This window comes from Suncus etruscus, chromosome 15 (genome assembly GCF_024139225.1).
Source record: "Suncus etruscus isolate mSunEtr1 chromosome 15, mSunEtr1.pri.cur, whole genome shotgun sequence".
In the NCBI taxonomy this organism is placed as follows: Eukaryota; Metazoa; Chordata; class Mammalia; order Eulipotyphla; family Soricidae; genus Suncus; species Suncus etruscus.
In genome coordinates, this window is record NC_064862.1 from 39,278,932 (window position 1) to 39,296,347 (window position 17,416).

Here is a 17,416-nt window from a genome sequence, read left to right on the forward strand (position 1 = left end):
TAAGGAAAAAAAGTCAAACTAGATAGATCCTAATACAATGAAAAATTTATATATGAAGAGCTATAAGAAACACAAATACACAGAGAGGAAAAGAGGCAAAGGAACAACTTGATATCTTATTGCTTAGCAATTATGAAAATTATACATATTTTAATTACCTGTAATTTAACTGGCTCTGGCAGCTTCATTTGGAGCAGGCCCTCCTTGGGCCTCTTGCCTGCTTTGGCTTCTTCATCTGCAGTTTCTTCCTGCTTTGAGTCCTCTGTGCCCAGATCTTTCTCCAGAGTTTCACTCTCCTCCTCTGGAGTGGCAGCTTCCTTGAACACACTGGGCTCAATAAGCTGTAGGATGTGTTTCAAATCCTCATTATGAAATATGCCCATGATGAGCAAGGTGTAGAAAAGTTTGATGAGAGGTACAAAAAGAAATTCAGTGGTCCCCCCAACTGGGTCCCGGGCATGAAGACTTCCCTCTTTAACAGCTTCTGTCAGCATCTGTATGGTTTTGGCTTTAAGGATGTTCAATGGGAATTCTGGACTGTACTGGTAACATTCATTATTAATGCTTACAAAACTAGGAGAAGAAAACTGCATCCGGGGTCTGAGGGAGGTGCTTAGGCCAATCCCTGGAAGACCATGCTTTTTGTTCTCATCTGGGAATAAGGTGATGCTCTTTGTCTCCTCGGTCATAGGCACAATAAACTCATTGTTCATCATGAGCCTCGCAGTGGCATAGGAGCTCAGGTGAATGTCAATCAGCAGGTCATAGTAGCCAGTCCGCAGCAAACCAGGCATGTACTTATTCTCAATGGCATAGAGGAGCTGAGGTTCATCCACGTGGCTGCACAAGGCATGGGCCACCCGGTGATTTCCAAGGGCACAGACAGCAGAATAGAGCCGGAGAGTGTGATAGTGGAATTTCAGCAGTTCTTCCTGCTCTGTCAATTCTAATATGTCAACAGATCTATGAAAGAGAGAAAGGTAGTGGTAGTGAGGCTGAGTATAGAATTTTAAAAATATATATCCTGTATCAGAGGAGAAACCTATTGTGGAGATGACTCAGATCAGGGAATAAAAATAAATGGAGGAAACATCTAATAATTGAATTGTATGAGCATTTCATACAACTGGCATCTTTAGCTTCATAAGGGCAGTTTATCACTACCCAAATAAGCAGGCACCCTTCGCTTTTGGTTTTTCTTTCTCTTTTTTAAAAGAATTGTATTTCTTTGCTTATAAAAGAGAGTTCTGCTTAGATATCTTGCTACCTCTCTGCCACTTTTTTCTTTTGGGGGGGGGGTTTGGTTTTTGGGTCACACCAGGTGATGGTCAGGGGTTATTCCTGGTTATACGCTCAGAAATCCTTTTGGCTTAGGGGACCATATGGGACACTGGGGGATCAAACCGTGGTCCATCCTAGGCTAGTGCGGGAAAGGCCTTACAGCTTGTGCCACCGCTCTGGCCCCTCTTAGCCACTTTTGATCCTTTAAAAGTCTTGCTAAAATGATGTTCCCAAAAGTGCAGTTGAATAGCGTCCCCAAATAAAATCTTTGATTTTCACTAATAAATAAAACTCTGGTTCATTGCTGAAGTCTTCTGGATTTCAAATAAGCTCTCTCTCTGTCTCTGTCTCTGTCTCTCTCTCTATCTCTCTCTGTTTCTCTCTGTCTCTGTCTCTCTGTTTCTGTCTCTCTCTGTCTCTCTCTGTCTCTGTCTGTCTGTCTGTCTCTCTCTCTCTCTCCAAACTCTGTGGTCAGAGATTATATCTGACAGGTTCAGGGGACCCAATAGGGAATGAGGGACTATTCCCGATCACATGCAGGGCAAACAGCCTACCCACTGTACCAGAAATGAAATATTTTTAATTCTCAATTTATTTCTCCACTGCCTCCTCTGCAGCCCTGGACAGTGACTATTTCAGTGAGTTTCTGTGAGAGATTAAAGGACACACATGACGAACCTGTTCTCCTCTGGGATATGAAGGGACATGAATTGTAGAGGGTCCAAACACTGCACCAACCAGCCTTGCCGTTCACTGATCCGAGAGACATCCACTTTCAAGAATTGGTTGGGCATTCTGCTCCACAAGACATGTGATAAAAATTGCACATGGAGACGAGGGGGACACTGTGGCACTGGGTTTTTGTGTTCACTCTTGAACAACCCTGCAGAAAGTGGCATCACATTCTAGGGAGTGGGTAAGAAGAAAAAGTATTAAGTTAGAATAACCCTTGGAGTTAACAATGTAGTAACTATACTTCTAAACACACAAAAAGGGTCATGGAAGTAGGATTTACTATTCATCAAAGTAAAGTCAATACATAGAGTAGAATTTGGGTTGAAGAACTTCTAAAAGGATAAACAAGAAGACATGAAACAATATGTAGGGCATCTGAGTAGTCAAATAGATTGGGGGATGTTTCTTTCCCTTGTCCTCTATGACTGTGGTTTCAACCCTTGGAATATGGACCCATGCTGATACACAGATATTAAAAAGTCATAAACCACTGCTTTATGGCATACAAAACATAACCAAGTTTCCTTATTTGGTGGGAGGGGGTCACTCCCTGTAGCGCTCAAGGATTACTCCTGGCTCTGTGCTCAGAAATCGCTCCTGGCAGGCTCGGGGCACCAAATTGGATGCCGGGATTCGAACCACCATCCTGGATTGGCTGCTTGCAAGGCAGACATCCTACTGCTGTGCTATCTCTTCGGCCCCAGTTTCCTTTTTTTTTTTTTTATCAAGCAGGATCCTTAGGGAAATCTAGCAATTCTTAGCTCTCTTTACTGTAAACTTCCTAAAACAGAAATCTTAACAATGATAAGAGCTCACTCTCTGTGTCTTCCTTTCTTTCTCTCTTGCTATGATTCTGATTCTCTCTGTGTATGTATCTCTCTCTCTCTGGCTGTCTATTACTTGTTGTTTGCTTCTTCTACCCTTAAAGTGTTCAACCATTCATGACTTTATTTTAGGTTGTAGAGTCCAGTGGTACATCAGAGACTGATCAACAAGTAAACCTGAATCAAAAATAACTTTATATTCACTCTGCTCTACTATACCTTTAATATACATATTTTGGATGCTCAAGAGGATATGAAAGTAGAAATAAAAAAACTTCAAACAGAGATAACAGAACTGAAAAACTTGGTAGATAAAATAAAAAACTCGCTGGATGGCCTCACCAGCAGAGTAAGAGGTGATAAGGATAGAATCAGTGAGCTGGAAGATGATCTGCATAACAACACCATACATACAAAAGAAGATGGAAAAGGGCTTTAATATAAATGAACAAAAGATGGAAAAAATTCCTCACTATAAGTGAACAGACAATAATAGAACTTTACACAAAAGTAATTCACACTGAATCAAAGACCTAGAGATTCAGAAACTATTAAGTTCACTGAGCAAAACATAGACAGAATGCTCCAAGATTCTAACCACAAATTGTTCTTTGATGATCTGATAACATTGGTAAAGGCAACAAAACTGAAAATAATCAAATGGGATACATAAAATTAAAGTTTCTGCATAGCAAAAGAAATATGGGCTAAAATGAAGAGACAGCTAACAGATAATTGAATGAGAAAAATGCTCTCATTCAACACTTTAGATAAAGGCTTGAAATCCAGGATATATAAAGTATTCACAAAGATCAACAAAAAATTAAAATCTTATAAAAATGCAGTGTAACATTAACAAATATTCCTTAGAAGAAGATAAACAGATCATCAATTGGCACATGAAAAATACTCAGCATCACTTATCATTAGGGAAATTCAAATTATGAGATCAATTAGATATTATATTACATCACAGAGAATGACACGTCAAAAATAGTAGGGACAATCTGTGCTGGCAGGGATGTGGTGAAATGGAACTCATCCACTGCTAGTGAGAATGTTGTCCCCTTGGAAAATTGTATGGAGAGTTCTCAATTAACTACTAAGTGAGCTGCAATAAAACTGGCTATTCTATTTTTGGATATCTACCCCAGGTCAAAAAAATTCATTCAAAAGAATGTATGCACACCTTATTCATTACTGCAATGAGTACCATAGCTAAGTTATGAAATCAATTTAGGTGTCCAACCACAGATGAATGTCTTATGAAAATGTGACATCTATACACAATGGAATACTATGCAATGGAAAAGAAGAATTGAATCATGCAATTTGCTGCAGATTGGATGGGATTGGAAGATATGTACAATGAAGTAAGCAAGAAGAAAAGTAAACATATGATTATCCTTTACCTGTGTGTAAAGAACAACTGTATGAGGAAGTCTAACAGTAAAGGGAGGTTATGCCTAGATCTCACTTGACCCCAAAGCCTAGTGGAAAATGACAGAGAATAAAAGAAATCAAGAAGAGAAAGAAGAGGATGAGAAATAGAAGTAATGAGGAAACAGGGGTCAGGGCTTTGTTATACAGGTGATGTGGAAGATTTGCATAGATTTGTCCATATAAATTTGTAATGATTTGAACATACAAAAAACTGATTCAACTACACTGAAAACAGGAGAGGAGATCTTCCCGAAACCACCACACTTTTAATGTTGCTGACAAGGTGGCAGGCAAGGTGTAACAAAGGGAAGTTAAGGAGGAGTGAACAGTGGAATACAGGAGCTCTGAAGATACTAGTGATAGGATTTGTGGTTAAAATATTATGTGCCTAGAATTACTGGAGTTGGATAGACTGATATGCCTGGAACCCAGAGTCTGTCTTCTGCCAATAAACTTCTGGGGTGAGGCCTTTTTGTAATCAGGTCAAGGATTTTTTTTTCCCATTTTCTCCATTTTTCTGGACCTATGCAAACACTGGCGATTGCCACTATCACACCTTTACTATATTTTTTTTACTTTTATCCTTTAAGGAAAAAAATACAACTTACTGAACTTAAAAACAAATTACTGTAATAGAATGCATGTCTCGAAAACAGGCATAGGATGGGAAGGGGGGAGGGGGTAATGTTGCACTGGTGAAGGGGGGTGTTCCGGTTATGACTGTAACCCAAATACGATCATGTTACTTAAATAAAAAATATATTTAAAAAATATTATATGCCTAAAACTCAACTATCAATAACTTTGTAAACCACTTATTTAATTAAATTTAAAAAGAAAAATAATATAAGTAGACAAGTAGTAAAATGAACTAATACTCAAATATAAATAGAATATTAATTCATAGAAATTTTAAAAGTGAAAAAATAATCCCAAAGTAACACCAAAAATGAGCTTACCTTTATTCTTCCCAACTCAAACTGAAAAACATTAGGACTGGTAGCTTGTGCAAAAACTGCAGGAAATAACTTTGTACTTGGCTCAACCTGAAACATACGAATTTAGTATTAGTAAGAAAAGGAACACAAAGAAAATATTTCCTTCATAAAAACTTAGAAATAGTTTACTGAAGATCAGAGATTTTTCTTTTCATATGAATACCCTTCCTTTATAATTGCTTGGATTTTTCAGTTCATTACTGTGCTTAATATTTTTGAGGACAAGTACTAGGGTTTATTTTTTAACTTCTTTTGGGTGGGGGATTGCAACATACTATGCTTGCTGAAGGCTTACTCCTTCCTCCATACTCAAGGATCACTCCTGGCAGGGTTTACCATAAAGGATACTGGGAACTGAACCCAGGTAGCCTGCATGCTAAGCAAATTCTCTACCTGCTGTTTCCACTCAAAAGGAAAGGACAGTTTATTCTGTAAATTATTCAAATTGAATTCAAATAAATAATTCATTAGTTCTATTTTAAGTTTCTTCTATTTATTGCTATTCTTTAATAGACCACTAAAGGTTTTGCTCCTCAGGAGCCAGTCCCATCCGAACCACATACCTGATAGTATGTGCTCAGTTCCTTGCCATTAGCAGTAAACGTGAGCAGTCCACTGGCTGCGTCCACCACACAACCAATCTCCAGTCCATTATTGTTACGCCCTTGCCCAGGACTCATGCTCTCGCCTGCACACACCATGTAGCAGTTGCTGCGTTTGATGCTAAATTTCAAGGGAACATTTTTTTAAATCTTTGTACAAACAGAAAGAAAAGCATGTATTTCTTGCAAACTAAACCTAAATTATGCTGCGCAAGCAACAAGCTCATGCTTTAATGGGAGAGGTGCAAAATGGGCCCAATTCTGTGATTCTGAGCAAAACTCCATTGACTACAGTAGATGTTTTGAATCAGGTCTTACAGGTCCTAAATTTCACACCTAATGGAGACAGGTTGACAAGTTTACAACCACGTAAGATCTGACCTGCACCTTTCCTCCAAAAACTCAAACCAAACTGGACCTTTTTCTGAGGCTCAAAATAGTTTATTCGTCAAAATTTGTGATTTCATTCTCTTAGTTTTTTTTAACTACTTGTTCTGAGAAACATTAGTTTCCAAGCAGTATAAAAATCCTTAGGAAAATTCTATGTGAGCCATTGGTGTTTTGATATATTTAAAATTTGCCTAAATGTTGCCCCTTTCTGGGCTATTTCTGATTATCTGTTATGAGACAGACATAGCTAAAATATGTGTAAACTTAAGGATATTAACAACTGCCCCCCATCTGAGTTTCACCCTCTTCAAAATCTTTATCTAAGATGGTAACTGACAGATAATTTAAGTTTAGTCTCCCTCTATTTCACTGTATGTTGTGGATGCATTAATTAGATGACACAAAAAAAGGCCCAAAGCAGGCAGGTAAGAAGAAAATAACAATAAGGTAGAGATACTCTGAATAACCACAGTTATCTGCATTTCTTTGCATTATTTATATAAAATACAACAATCCTTTTGCTGGCCTGTATCACCTATACCAAAATCAACAATCAGGTATTCCAGAGTTATTTCCTTCTATTGTAGCCATATCTGAAAATATATGTCCCCCAAGAATATTCTTGGCGACAGGAATAACTGATGGAAAGCACCCTTCATGAGAAGTTTATGCTCGGCCCACTGTCTCAAGTACAATGTTAATTACATTTCACGTGTTACAACGTGAAGGCAGGAGTGAGCTTCCAGTCACCAAAATTAATGGTGCAGGTATAAAAGAAAAGCAATATTATGGAGGACTCTTTCTATGAAACCTGCCATAGCAGATCAGAGAGGATGCATGGGCACAAAAGATAGATGCAAATGGTCAGATCTTCTCTTGTCTTATTCTGCAAGGAAGATAGCCTTCTTCACATTTTTGAAGGTTTGGTTTGAGCTTGATTGTTTTACAAATGAAAAAGGATGGCACAGAAAGTTTAACTGACTTACCCAAAGCCACACAGCGAGTCAATGGCAAAGCTGAGGAAAGAACCCACTGCTCCTCAGTCTGAGTTCCAATGTATCCACCTGGTCTAAACTACTAGCCCATATGTCTTCACACTCTTTGTCCACCCTCCTCCACCCCCAAAAACCAGTTCCCAGGATACATATCAGATCACATATTAAATGCCTTAGACTCACCCATCTCTACTCCTAAAACCAAGGTAACTACTTGTAAATAGTTGTTAGACTTGTATAAACTCACCTGAAGAAATATATGATGTTTATACCAAAAAAAAAGATACTGTTTTTACTGTTTCTCACTTTTAATCTATTTAGATTTGTAGTAGTTCATATGAATAGCAAAAGAATACTGACATTAATAGCCTGAAAAAGTTGTTTCTATAAACAAAATATCCTGAGTATGACACTCAAGAAATATAAGAACTAAAGTCATAAACATTTTTAGCAGTTATCATGCATGCAAAAAATATCAAGAAAAACCAACCTTTCGTGCACTTTTCCTTTTTCATCTCCTAGAGTAACAGTTACAGTACGAACTCTGTCCAAATCAAAGCCTGTATCATACTGATGGAAATCTGAGGTAATCCAGCCTACCCAAACATTAGCAGGTTCTTGCCCAGGAAAGATTCTCACTGAATAATAATACTGTCAAGAAAGCAAAATAAGAGTGAGTGAGAAATGGCTGCAGGTGGGGGTTTCCAGGCAGAGTGCTGACTGCTCTACCTGCAGAATCTCCACCGGGCTATGCTTCTTCTGAGGAACTGAGCACCGGAAGGGAGCCCTGTCCTACCCTTCTCTGTCTTTCCTGAACTCTGGAAGCTCTCCTCAGAGCCCTGGGAAGCGAACCCCAAAGAAACTACATTCAGAAGCTACCCAGCGAGCCAGTGAGTGAGTGAGAAATGGCTGCAGGTGGGGGTTTCCAGGCAGAGTGCTGACTGCTCTACCTGCAGAATCTCCACCGGGCTGTGCTTCTTCTGAGGAACTGAGCACCGGAAGGGAGCCCTGTCCTACCCTTCTCTGTCTTTCCTGAACTCTGGAAGCTCTCCTCAGAGCCCTGGGAAGCTAACTCCAAAGAAACTACATTCAGGAAGAGATAACAATGCTATCTGGGCAAAAGCCGGCTCCCTGTGTGTGACACCAGGCGGGGAAAATCCGGGAAAGTACACCGGCCCAGTGGGGCTCAGCTGTGAAAGACTGTGAGTGTGACCTGTCTATGTCTGTCTACTGTCCTCTTGCGTGAAACTCTTGCGAGTGGGGCAAAAAGAGGCTCAGAGGAGCACGGCTGCTCCGCTTCGCTACGCGGCCGTGCACTCTTTCTAAGGAAAGAACTCCATTGCAACAAGAAGGAAAAATCACACTAAGAACGGCGCTATATCACAGAAGCAAACATTTCTCTCTGGACTGTCTTCTCTGTTGCATGCTCGGGCCTAAGATTTGACCCAGTGTGAGGCTTCATCCACGGAGGACTCCCCTCCCTTAGAGGCAAGTCAGCCCATCCAGAAAGGGAGGAGCCAGAGGAGTGTGCTGCCTACATCATATAGACAATGAATACCACCACAACACGTAGAAAAACCCACAATACAAGTGTGACAATGGGGAAACAACGCAGGCCAGCATCAGACATAGAGAATGAAGATGACAATTCTGAGGACCAGATAATGACTGAACAACTAATCAACCTCTCAGATAAGGACTTTAGACTAGCAATATGGAAGGTGCTCAACAGACTCCAAGAAACCATGGATCGAGTTGAACAGAACACTAATAAGAACCAAGAAAATATGAAGGCAGAAATGACAAAACTCCAAACTGAAATAACATGTCAACTAACAGGACTGAAAAAGTCAGTAAACGAAGTGAATGACAAAATGGATAAGCTCTGGGACAGGGTATCAGAAGCTGAGAATAGACTTGGTGCTGTGGAAGATGAGATACATAACAATTCCATACAGCAGGAGAGATTGGACAAAAAACTTAAAGCAAATGAACAGACAATGGAAAAATTAGTCAAAGAATGGGAACAGACGAAAATAGAAGTCTATGATAAGATCAACAGAAACAACTTAAGAATCATTGGAGTCCCAGAGACCCAGGAAGAAAATTTCCAGGAAGAATCAATGGTCAAGAACATCATTAAAGAGAAACTTCCAGAGCTAAAGAATATATGTGATCAAATCCTGCATGCCTGAAGAGTACCAACCAAAAGAGACCCCAGAAAAACCACCCCAAGACACATCCTAGTCACAATGACAAATCCCACAGATAGAGACAGAATTCTGAAAACAGCAAGATCAAAAGGGGAAATCACGTTCAAGCAAGCTTCCCTGAGATTTACAGCAGACCTGTCACCAGAAACACTCAATGCCAGAAAGCAGTGGTGGATATTGTGACAAGACTGAATGAAATGAATGCTTCACCCAGAATACTATACCCAGCAAAACTCACTTTCCGGTTTGACGGAAGAATACATGGTTTCACAGACAAAAAACAGCTCAGAAACTTCACAGACACAAAACCAGCCTTAAGAGAAAAACTGAAAGACCTGATATAAGACAAGACTACCCAAAAGACACACCAAATTTCGAAATAAAGATGGCGTTAAATCCCAGGACAATTCTTTCTCTCAACGTCAATGGACTAAATGCACCAGTTAAGAGACACAGAGTGGCTAAATGGATCAAAAAACTCAATCCAACCTTCTGCTGCCTACAAGAAACGCACCTGAATAGTCAGAACAAACATAGACTCAAAATAAAAGGCTGGAGAAAAATTATCCAAGCAAACAACACCCATAAAAAAGCTGGAGTGGCCATACTAATATCAGATAATGCAAACTTTATACTCAGGAAGGTTGTAAGGGACAAAGATGGACATTTTATATTAATCAAGGGGTACGTAGAGCAGGAAGAATTCACTCTCCTAAACATATATGCACCGAATGAGGGGCCAGCAAAATATTTAATACAACTGTTGACAAATCTGAAAAATAATATCAACAACAACACAATAATTGTGGGGGACCTTAACACGGCTTTGTCAACACTGGACAGGTCAACCAGACTGAAACCCAACAAGAATATACTAGACCTGAGGAGAGAAATGGAAGAAAGAGGCCTAGTGGATATATATAGGACACTCCATCCCCAGAAACCTGGATACACATTCTTCTCCAATGTACATGGGACATTCTCCAGGATAGACTACATGCTGGCACATAAAACATACCTCCATAAGATCAAGAGGATAGAAATTTTGCAGACTACCTTCGCTGACCACAAGGCTCTGAAATTATTTGTGAACTCCAAAGGGACTCAGAAGAAACACTTTAACACCTGGAAGTTAAACAGCCTCATGCTCAATAACCAGTGGGTCCGAGATGAAATCAAGGAGGAAATAAAAAGGTTCCTGGAAACAAATGACAATAAAGACACAAACTCTCAGAACCTATGGGACACAGCAAAAGCAGTACTGAGAGGAAAATTTATAGCTTTGCAAGCACACATCAGGAAGGAAGAAGGAGCTTACCTGAGTAGCTTAATGACACAGCTAATAGAACTAGAAAATGCTCAACAAAAGGACCCAAGAATAGGAAGACAGAAGGAAATAACAAAGCTGAGAGCAGAAATCAACGAAGTGGAAACTCAAAAAACAATCCGAAAGATCAACGAAAGCAGAAGTTGGTTCTTTGAAAAAATAAACAAGATTGATAGACCACTGGCAAACCTAACAAAGAAAGAGAGAGAGAGAAACTTGATAACTCGTATCAGGAATGAAAAAGGAGAGATCACTACTGATATGACAGAGATTCAAAGGGTAATCAGAAACTACTTTGAAAAACTCTACGCCACTAAAAATGAGAACCTGGAAGAAATGGATAAATTCTTGGACTCTTATAATCTTCCACGGTTGAAGGAAGAGGATGTAGCATATCTAAACACCCCCATCACCATTGATGAAATTAAAACAGTAATCAAATGTCTGCCGAAAAACAAAAGCCCAGGTCCAGATGGATTCACTAATGAATTCTATCAAACTTTCCAAGAGGAACTACTGCCAATCTTGGCAAGACTCTTTCATGAAATTGAACAAACACAAACACTCCCAAATAGCTTTTATGAAGCCAACATCACCTTGATACCTAAACCAGACAGAGACGCTACCAAAAAAGAAAATTACAGACCAATATCACTGATGAATGCAGATGCAAAGATCCTCAACAAAATCCTGGCAAATAGGATTCAATGCCTCGTTAAGAAGATCATCCACTACGATCAAGTAGGTTTCATCCCAGGAATGCAAGGCTGGTTTAACATCCGTAAATCTATCAACATAATACACAACATCAATAACAAGAAAAATAAAAACCACATGATCATATCAATAGATGCAGAGAAAGCATTTGATAAGGTCCAACACCCATTCTTGATCAAAACTCTCAGCAAGATGGGAATGGAGGGAACCTTTCTCAATATAGTGAAGGCCATCTACCACAAGCCAGTGGCAAATATTATCCTCAATGGAGAAAAACTGAAAGCCTTCCCTCTAAATTCTGGCACAAGACAAGGCTGTCCTCTCTCACCACTCCTATTCAACATAGCACTGGAAGTACTTGCTATAGCGATTAGGCAAGAAAAGGATATCAAGGGAATCCAGATAGGAAAGGAAGAAGTCAAGCTCTCACTGTTTGCAGATGACATGATACTCTACTTAGAAAACCCTAAAGACTCTATCAAAAAGCTTCTAGAAACAATAGACTCATATAGCAAGGTGGCAGGCTACAAAATTAACACACAAAAATCAATGGCCTTTCTATATACCAATAGTAATAAGGATGAAATGGGCATTAAGAAAACAACCCCATTCACAATAGTGCCACACAAACTCAAATATCTTGGAATCAACTTGACTAAATATGTGAAGGACCTATACAAAGAAAACTATAAAACTCTGCTCCAAGAAATAAGAGAGGACACACGGAAATGGAAACGCATACCCTGCTCATGGATTGGCAGGATTAACATAATCAAAATGTCAATACTCCCCAAGGCATTATACAGATTTAATGCCATCCCTCTAAAGATACCCATGACATTCTTCAAAGAAGTGGATCAGACACTTTTGAAATTCATTTGGAACAATAAACACCCTCGAATAGCTAAAGCAATCATTGGGAAAAAGAATATGGGAGGAATTACTTTTCCCAACTTTAAACTGTACTACAAAGCAACAGTTATCAAAACAGCATGGTATTGGAATAAGGATAGGTCCTCAGATCAGTGGAATAGGCTTGAATACTCAGAAAATGTTCCCCAGAGATACAACCATCTAATTTTTGATAAAGGAGCAGGAAATCCTAAATGGAGCAGGGAAAGCCTCTTCAACAAGTGGTGTTGGCACAATTGGATAGCCACTTGCAAAAAATTAAACTTAGACCCCCAGCTAACATCATGTACAAAGGTAAAATCCAAATGGATTAAAGACCTCGATATCAGCCCCAAAACCATAAGATATATAGAACAGCACATAGGCAAAACACTCCAGGACATTACAGGCATCTTCAAGGAGGAAACTGCACTCTCCAAGCAAGTGAAAGCAGAGATTAACAGATGGGAATATATTAAGCTGAGAAGCTTCTGCACCTCAAAGGAAATAGTGCCCAGGATACAAGAGCCACCCACTGAATGGGAGAAACTATTCACCCAATACCCATCAGATAAGGGGCTAATCTCCAAAATATACAAGGCACTGACAGAACTTTACAAGAAAAAAACATCTAACCCCATCAAAAAATGGGGAGAAGAAATGAACAGACACTTTGACAAAGAAGAAATACACATGGCCAAAAGACACATGAAAAAATGTTCCACATCACTAATCATCAGGGAGATGCAAATCAAAACAACGATGAGATACCACCTCACACCCCAGAGAATGGCACACATCACAAAGAATGAGAATAAACAGTGTTGGCGGGGATGTGGAGAGAAAGGAACTCTTATCCACTGCTGGTGGGAATGCTGTCTAGTTCAACCTTTATGGAAAGCGATATGGAGATTCCTCCAAAAACTGGAAATCGAGCTCCCATACGATCCAGCTATACCACTCCTAGGAATATACCCTAGGAACACAAAAATACAATACAAAAACCCCTTCCTTACACCTATATTCATTGCAGCTCTATTTACCATAGCAAGACTCTGGAAACAACCAAGATGCCCTTCAACAGACGAATGGCTAAAGAAACTGTGGTACATATACACAATGGAATATTATGCAGCTGTCAGGAGAGATGAAGTCATGAAATTTTCCTATACATGGATGTACATGGAATCTATTATGCTGAGTGAAATAAGTCAGAGAGAGAGAGAAAAACGCAGAATGGTCTCACTCATCTATGGGTTTTAAGAAAAATGAAAGACACCCTTGTAATAATAATTTTCAGACACAAAAGAGAAAAGAGCTGGAAGTTCCAGCTCACCTCAGGAAGCTCACCACAAAGAGTGATGAGTTTAGTTAGAGAAATAACTACATTTTGAACTGTCCTAATATTGAGAATGTACGAGGGAAATGTAGAGCCTGTTTAGGGTACAGGCAGGGGTTGGGTGGGGAGGAGGGAGATTTGGGACTTGGGTGATGGGAATGTTGCACTGGTGATGGGTGGTGTTCCTTTTATGACTGAAACCCAAACACAATCATGTATGTAATCAAGGTGTTTAAATAAAAAAAAATATGCAAAAAAAAAAAAGAAAAAAAAAAAGAAAGCAAAATAAAGTGTTAGTAAATAAAAAAAAATGAAACTTATTTATAATGTCTGAAATTTCCTGAGTATATTTTTTTCTTTAAGATAAATTATTTAAAATGTTGAAAGTACAAAGTACAATGCAAAATTCAAAATGTATTAAAGGTCCTAAGTTCAGTAAAAAGTAATGGGGCCCGGAGATATAGCACAGCAGCGTTTGCCTTGCAAGCAGCCGATCCAGAACCAAAGGTGGTTGGTTCAAATCCCGGTGTCCCATATGGTCCCCCGTGCCTGCTAGGAGCTGTTTCTGAGCAGACAGCCAGGAGTAACCCCTGAGCACTGCCGGATGTGGCCCAAAAAAACAAAACAAAAAAAAAAAGTAATGGGGAAAAGACAAATGACTTATCTAAGAAAATATGCTAAGTAACTTGAGATGTTTCAGTATGCACATAAATTATTTATACATAATATGTACATGAGTTCATGTATATCATATTTATGTAAATAAATCAGCAATCTGGGCGTAGGTAAGCTTACTATTTTTTAAGTTTATAATAGTACATTAATATGTTATAGTTTTTATACTTGTCACGTTTTTCAACATGTTTCATCCGTTACAATCACTTTGAAATTGTTCAGGTCTGGGGCCGGAGAGATAGCATGGAGGTAAGGCATTTTTGCCTTTCATGCAGAAGGTCATTGTTTCGAATCCCGGCATCCCATATAGTCTCCTGTGCCTGCCAGGAGCAATTTCTGAGCCTGGAGCCAGGAGTAACCCCTGAGCGCTGCTGGGTATGACCCAAAACAAGCAAGCAAGCAAACAAACAAACAAACAAAATTGTTCAGGTCTTTTATGTGAAAATCAATCTCTAACATAGGTACTTAGAGTACCAGGTACATAATGAATATTATTTTAATTTGGCAATTTAGGAGACATTGTTTTAGGAATCTAAAATGCTTAGTAGAAAATTTGAACTCTAACAAGGTAGGATCAATTATTTTCTTTTTGATATATCATTAAATTGGTGTAATTAATGAGTACTTGAAAAGTAAGTGGTAAATTAATATACTGCCAAAAATGGGATAAGAAAATCTGGATTAAAAGTGCCATTAAATATACTTTTCCTAAAGTCACTAATATATATAATGATCTGATGAGACTATAGGGATAAATTTGGTTTAAATTCTCAGTTCCCAAAATATAAGTAATTGATTAATGAATTAATAAATTAGCTATAGGCTAGAAAGATAGACCAAGTGTTAAGGCGAGTTCTTTGTATGCAGCTATATGGTATTCCAACCACTATCAGAACCTCTAAACATAGAGCCAGAAATAGCCCTTGAGAACTGCTGGGTATGATTCTTAAACCTAAACATTAATAATAATGTAGACTTCCTTGGTAGACTGCCAAGTATACTAGTTATTTTGATTGGTCATTTTAAATCTTACTGGATTAATATTCAGTCAAAAAAAAATGGATGACTGAGGTGAGAGATAGGAGGTAAAAGGAAGCCCCCCAAAAGATAACTCTCTCTTTGCCCCATCAGCTCTGAATAGAGGGGTGGCTGGGAATCAGAAATATGACACATACACAAGTGGCCAGAGCTGGAAACTAAGAAATTCTGGGGGAACAAGGATCCGCTGACATATAGTATTAGAAAGGCCAAAAGGCAGTTTAAGAGGAGCAAGCCCCAGGGAGAAGACCCAGGTAACAGTATTCTAGATGCAGATTTCAGGTTAGGACCTCAGGATAAATAACAGTGTAGGGACAAGAGTGGGCCACGGGAGGTGAGCAGGGACAGGATGTGCATCAGAACCTGCAGTAGGCATCAAGGACAGGATGGTTGACATCATAGACTGGCTAAAAGAGAAGTCTGGGCATAGGGAAAGGATCTAGACTCTGCCATGAATTTCAACTTCTTGGCTAGAGGGCTTGAACCGATGGTAAGGCACTTTCCTTGTAAATATCTGACCCAATTTCAATCCCTAGCACTCCATACGACCCCTTGAGACATGTTAGGAGTGATCCCTGAGTAAAAAACACTGCCAGGTATTGCCCAATAACCAAATTAATAGAAACTATTACAAAAATAATAAACTTAAACTTCTTAAACATATGAATTTTGCATACAAAACTTTCATACAATTATCAAGAACTCAGGAACTCAAATGAATAAATCCACTCTTACATGAGCATAATTAATAATAATAAAATAATAATAAAAATGATAAATCTGAGCAGATTATTTGAGGTAAGAAACATAACTGATGGGCCAGAGCAATAGCACAGCGGCAAGACATTTGCCTTGCACGCAGCCAACACAAGACAGGCATGGGTTCAAATACTGGCATCCCATATGGCCCCCGAGCCTGCCAGGAGCAATTTCTGAGCACTGAGCCAGGAGTAACCCTTGAGCGCTGCCGGTGTGACCCCAAAACAAAAACAAAAACAAAGAAACATAACTGATAAATAGAAATAAATCATAGGAGCTACAATCTTCCTACCGTGGACGTTTGCATCAAATAATCATAGTCATCTCGATCATCTGCAAGAACATCTTCAGTAAGTCTTGCAGAATGGCTTGTGCTATAATCGGGTTTTGTTCTTCTAAGTAAAAACCTGGAAAATATTATAAAACAAAGAATAAGAAGCATTAATGTAGGGGCTGGAGCACAGTGGGTGAGGCATTTACCTTGCATGCAGCAGGTTCAATCCCCAAACTCTTATATGGTCCTGAGCCTACCAGGAGCGATTTCTGAGCACAGAGCCAAGAGTAACATCTGAGTGCTGCCAGGTGTGGCCCCAAAACAACAGCAGCAACAACAACAAAAGAAACAATGTGTGTTTCCTATTTCAAAACCAAGTATAAAATCAATTTAGGAGAGTTGATTTTCAGCCCCAGAGTACATATCAGCATCTATAGATATTTTAAATTGTACCAACAAGAGAGATTAAAAGTGGCATCTAAGAGGTAGAGGAAATCAAATGTGTAATGATATTAAATAATCATACACAAGGCAGATTCTCATCCTTGCACAGACACCATGTTGTTCTTCTCTGCATTGTTCCAATTTTGTTATATGTGCTACCAAAGTAAGCACACAAGGCAGATTCTCACAAAAGATTATTTGATCCAGGGTGTCTAATATGTTGTATGCAAAAAATTCAAATTTAGTACAGAAAAAGATCTAAACTAATTTTTCTTCTTGTCCATAAGAAAATACATTTACATAAAATTGAGATACAAATAAGTACATATTAATAGCTAACCCTTCAGTAAAAATAGTTGCAAATCTGATAAAAGATTAAAATTCAAAATATGTAAAGACCTGTCAACTCAAGAAAAAAGCAAATAAGCCAAAAGAAAGTTCTTGAATAGACATTTCTCCAAAGATGATATA

At 38.9% G+C, this 17,416-nt stretch overlaps 1 protein-coding gene and 1 non-coding gene across 2 annotated transcripts in view; both read right to left on the minus strand.

Moving 5' to 3' along the window:
* The window catches only part of RYR2 (ryanodine receptor 2), a 685,578-nt gene that overhangs the window by 225,226 nt on the left and 442,936 nt on the right, over positions 1–17,416 (minus strand). The window contains exons 32-37 of the mRNA XM_049789034.1: positions 16,520–16,634; positions 7,759–7,919; positions 5,845–6,004; positions 5,243–5,329; positions 1,960–2,186; positions 159–963 (exon numbers count right to left, since the gene is read on the minus strand). Coding sequence (XP_049644991.1) covers positions 159–963; positions 1,960–2,186; positions 5,243–5,329; positions 5,845–6,004; positions 7,759–7,919; positions 16,520–16,634 — 1,555 coding nt within the window. The remainder of the gene's footprint in view (positions 1–158; positions 964–1,959; positions 2,187–5,242; positions 5,330–5,844; positions 6,005–7,758; positions 7,920–16,519; positions 16,635–17,416) is intronic.
* On the minus strand, positions 17,010–17,116 carry LOC126031850 (U6 spliceosomal RNA). Its single transcript, XR_007503665.1, has one exon. It is a non-coding gene; the product is annotated as a U6 spliceosomal RNA (small nuclear RNA).